Source organism: Zingiber officinale, chromosome 9A, assembly GCF_018446385.1.
Source record: "Zingiber officinale cultivar Zhangliang chromosome 9A, Zo_v1.1, whole genome shotgun sequence".
In the NCBI taxonomy this organism is placed as follows: domain Eukaryota; kingdom Viridiplantae; phylum Streptophyta; class Magnoliopsida; order Zingiberales; family Zingiberaceae; genus Zingiber; species Zingiber officinale.
Genome location: NC_056002.1, coordinates 49297281 through 49302300, shown reverse-complemented (window position 1 = coordinate 49302300; position 5020 = coordinate 49297281). Strand labels below are relative to the sequence as shown.

The 5020-nt window shown below is 48.1% G+C and overlaps 1 protein-coding gene across 1 annotated transcript; it reads right to left on the bottom strand.

Moving 5' to 3' along the window:
- Positions 1-2767: 2767 nt before the first annotated feature.
- LOC122020667 (guard cell S-type anion channel SLAC1-like) lies at positions 2768-4683 on the bottom strand. The gene is made up of 2 exons (XM_042578676.1): positions 3360-4683; positions 2768-3274 (listed from the first exon to the last, which is right to left on the bottom strand). Exons 1-2 carry the CDS (start codon positions 4670-4672, stop codon positions 2905-2907), a joined length of 1683 nt encoding a protein of 560 aa, XP_042434610.1. The 5' UTR covers positions 4673-4683; the 3' UTR covers positions 2768-2904.
- Positions 4684-5020: the final 337 nt, after the last annotated feature.

Genomic DNA, 5020 nt, shown 5'->3' with positions numbered 1-5020 from the left:
TTTGGAGGTAGGACTCCATTCGACCCTTCCAGTAGCTGAAGTCCTCGCCGGAGAAGGGAGGCGGGCGTGCTATGCTATAGCCTTCTTGATGGGTCATTTAAGAAGTAAAATCTTGCACAGATAAAAACATGAACCTTTGTTCCAAGACTTGGTCTTGGATTAGTAGTGCGAGATTAAAAATAAATGCGCGAACTCGAGTGGCGTTGCACCAGCTTCGAGAAAAAATTTGATTGCGATAAAAACAGATCAGAAGGTGGCAATTTTATCGATTCCGATTGACTCCGAAAAACTAAAAATTACCACAAAAATTGCTTGAATGGTGGTTTCACCAATTCGAAGTGACCCCGCTCTGATACCAATTGTAAGATCGAAAGCGCTAAAGGGGGGGGGGGGTGAATAGCGCTCGTCGCTTTCACGTTCATTTCGAAAAATTTCAATTAAATACGCAGCGGAATAATAAAAAACAAACATAAATGCCAAGGGTTTTACTTGGTTCGGAGCTTGTGGCAACTTCTACTCCAAGGCCCACGCTCGTTGAGCATTACTTCAGGCAATCACTATCAATTCAGAAGTTACAATTTGAAGTACAATAAATGAAAAACTTATATCAACAAACAAGGAATTAGTAAACTTGAAGCTTCTGGTCGTTGGGGTAGAGTTGCAATTTTATCGGATCATCCTTTGAGCAGCACACGGTAGAAATATTGCATTTTCAGGTGTTGTCCTTTGCTGCTGCTCGAGACAGGCTTATATAGCCCATTGAGGGCACCCTCAACAGCATGGAGGGCGCCTCTAACCCCGCTGGATCTGTAGATTGGATAAGCTCCGCTTCGCCCGCAACTTATCCTCCCGAGGGCACCTCCAAGCCCATGAAGGTTGCCTTCCATCCAGCGTCCAGGGTGCCCTCAAGCTCCATGGAGGGCGCCCTCGGCCTACTTCCCGCACTGCTTCGGCCAAGGCATCCGAGGCACCTCCAAGCTCTATAGAGGGCGCGTTGAACACTGTTCATCTGGTCTTTTAGTATTTTTTCATTCCATGCAGGATACGTTAGAACAAAATACAAAACATATCCTGCAAAATAGAGTTAGCACAAATAAAACAAGATTAATACAAGAATTTGACAGCCACTGGACTGTCCGGTTCTGACTTCGGATTTCCATCCGAAAATCCTAAGTCAAACTGACGCCTACTATTCCCTCACCAGGGAATGTGTCCTCACCTACTCCACTCAGGAGAGTTTACTTGTTGCTAGACCGGTCTTCCAGACATACTGGACTTTTGCTCAGCGCTCGAGGCTCTAGGACTTTCTACTGGATGTTCGCTCCACGATCCGTCGAGTCTTCCACCCGGTTCGTGACACCAGGACTTTCCACCTAGAATCTCCAACTCTAGAGTTTTTACCTGAAGCGCTCGACCCGCCAAGACTTTCCGCCTAGAGTTACCACTCCCTAGGACTTAGGATTACCACCCCCTAGGATTTTCCACTTGCTTAATCGTAGCTAGGACTTTTGCCTAAGTACACTTAGGACTTTCCTGCAAACTCATTCAAACATGTTAGACCACAAATAATCTTAACTTTGAACCCTTTGTTATTATTAGAACTCATGTTCGATCGTCAGATGCTTCCCGCACCAACAAATATTACCTGCGCGGAAGAGGATCTCACACTCGAAGGGATCTTTGCCTCCTCTGGAGAGAAGGGATCACGTCGGAGGAGAGGGGGTCGGCCACGATTTGGGATATAGGGATCGCATGCGAGGGGAGGGGGTCGACCATTACTTGGGGTTTAGGGATCACTTGGGAGGATTTATGAGGTGGAATTTTAACTACCAATTTAATAAAATCGGTCACTACATGTTTATAAATAAAACCATAAGTTAAATGACAAATGAAGAATTAACGACCAAGGTTATTACGGTCGCTAAACAGCGACCGATTTATAAATACGGTCGTTATTTAGTGACTAAATTATAAATGCAGTGGTATATATATATATATATATTAGCAAAATAATTTAAATTCGTTACTCATATATCGAAATCTATGATCGATCCTAATCACCAAGGATTATAGAAAGATACACACACGACTTTATATCCACATTAGGTATATTAGCAAAATAATTTAAATTCTTTACTCAGATATCAAAATCTATGATCGATCCTAATCACCAAGGATCTAATTAATTGTAATAACACATGTCATCCTTGACTACGTCACCTATAAAGTTCTCGTTCTCTCAAAGCCTTTCGACCCACCAACTGCTCTGATTACTTGGATGTTTTATATCATCCTTTATCGATCATCAAGAAGACCTTTGAGCCAAATTAAGTAACAAGCTTGGTTGCCTCCAATCAATTATCACAATTCAGCCCCAGTGAATCACAGACTCCATGTATAAACTATTAAGTCCTGAAAATTTGACCCACACAATTTAGCGACACGAGAAAATATAAATTAAACTTTGTTAAATGCATCAAGATATAGTATTTGAACCTGACCAATTGGAACAGGATTGCACTACTAATTTTATTTTTTCTTTGATGTTTAATAATCTACTAAAGTTAGGGAAAAAATGCAAAGTAATAAAATAAAAAAATAATCTCTCCTACTAGGCTCGATTTTGAACTAGAATTGTGAAAAGAAAAAAAAAAAAAAGACATACGGTGGCGTAACATATTTTTGAAAAACTTGGCATGCAAAAATAAAAATATGTACTGTGAACCCTGTTGAAAATCTTTAAAAAAAAATGATAATAGTATCTCCATTACATGTAAATCACAATCTATATGGTTTGAACATTAACATAGCCCGTGCACCAGTTTATACATAATATAATATTTTCTGTTTTTTTTTTTGGGTTCATATATATAAATTTATTTTTGGGCGGGGCTTTTTTTTTTCCTAGTTCGTCTCTAATTCCTCCTGTTCGGAACCGCCCCTTCTGATGGAAGAGACAAGGGCCAACGGCGACTGCATCGCCCAGCGCTTGATGTCGTAGCTCTTCTTGGCCGCCTTGCTCCGCTTCGTCGCCCCATTCCTGTCCTTGGTAATGGTAATGGCTATGGCGAGGTCGTTGGGGAATAAGGATTTCCACACAAACGCATGGAGCAGCGTGGAGACCAGCAGCAGCGACACGATGGTGGACGACATGAGCGACAGGCTCAGGGCCAGGGCCTTGCTGAAGAAGGTCGGCACCGCCTCCGCGTATTTGATGGTAGCCAGCGACGCCGTCGTCATCGGGAACGTGTACGACCACCAAGCCACCGAGAACCTGATCAGGAAATGAGTCATATCGGTCAGCTGGGCTAATCGATTGAGAACTCATACGGATTTGGTAATTAATTATATATATATACTTGAATCCCCTGAAGAAATTGATGCGCACGAATAGGGAGCAGTAGAGGAAGAGCGCGATGAAGTAGAAGGTCCTCGACACGGCGTCGAACTCGCCGTATATGGCGGCCCAGGCGATGCTAGCGGCGGATGGCGTGGCGATGAACATGGAGTAGACGGGGTGCAGCTCCTTGGGCAGGGCCTCGCTGGTGGTCAGCCGCTGGTAGAGCGTCACGAACACGCAGAGATAGTGGGCCAGGCCCACGGCCCATAGGAACTTACCGGCCTCCTGCCATCCTACCCTGGCCGCCAGGATCGCGCCGACGAAGTTGCCGACGACCGAGAGGTGGGAGGAGGGGTTGGCCACCTTGCAGAGGCGTCGCTTCCCGCCGGACAGCCACTGGCCGTAGATCTTAAGCTCGAGCAGGATGACGGGCGCGATGAGGACGCACCACATGGCGGGGTGGAGGAAGAAGGGCCTCATCCGCGGCGGGGCGCCGATGGCGAGGAACATGCAGGCGATCGAGGGGGCAAAGAAAAAGTTGACTCGGACGGGGTGGAAGTACTCGCGGCGGATGGCCTCGAAGTAGAAGACGCATTTGAAGGCGTAGGTGACGGACACGGAGACGAAGGCAGCGAGAGCGAGGAGCCAGATGGCGAGATTGATGGCAGGGGAGACGTGGAGGAAGGCCATGGCAGAGCTGGAAGCGAGGGCGCCCCAGAGGATGGCCTGCGTGCCGAGGCCAAGGCAGATGCCGAAGCAGCCGATGGGGAAGCGGAGCAGGAACGGCCAAACCTCGTCTTTGGGCAGCAGAATGTCCTCGGAATCCCTAACTTGGTCCAGCTCCGGCCCCCGGAGCGCCGCGAAGTACCTCCCCGCAGGGACGCTGTCACTGACCCTGGACTCCTCCGCCCTGGCTCCGTGCAGAGCACCACCCTCGCCGGCGTGATTATTCGGACCCGACTCGTTCTCTTTCCTCGCCGTGGCCACCACTCCAAGCCCCGACTTCGTCCGGAACATGCTAAAATCACCCTTCCTCAGTCCGCCATCCACGCCGGCTCCCCCTCCCAAGCTCTTTCCACTCCGCGGCAAAGACCGCCGGCCTTCCCGGGACATGCGCGCGCTCTCCAACGAAATTTGCCGGCTAAACGACCTGCTGTGGTGCTTCTGCCTCCTCTCCGTTGCCTGGACGCCACCTCCCTGCTGGAGCATGGTGGCCCTATCGGTCGACTGCCAGCCTCTGAGGCTGCCGAGGTCATCGTTGTCCTCGCTTCCGCGCGCAGGATGGATGTCGACGCAGCGGTGGTTTGCTGGAGAGCAAGGCGTGGAAGGCATGGTTGCGAATTCACGGCAGGGCAGCAGCGGGCCATTATAGTACCGGAAAGAAATTAAAGGCTCTACCCTAAAACGATTTACTGTACGTACGCAGTAAACACAGATGGAGATCCGTAGCCCTTTCACGTGTGCATGGATCCACAACCACAAAGAGAGTGGAATTAACGAGATGGTGCATGGGATGTTCGTGGACAGTCGATGGGTTGGGCGATGGGGGCCGTAGAGCGTAAAGGGATGGGGGAAGATGATGCATCACGGGACGGGGGTTGACATTATAGGAAAACGTATTACATGAATTAATTAAGCTTAAGAAATCATTATTTGTGTGTTACAAAAGGAGAATAACAT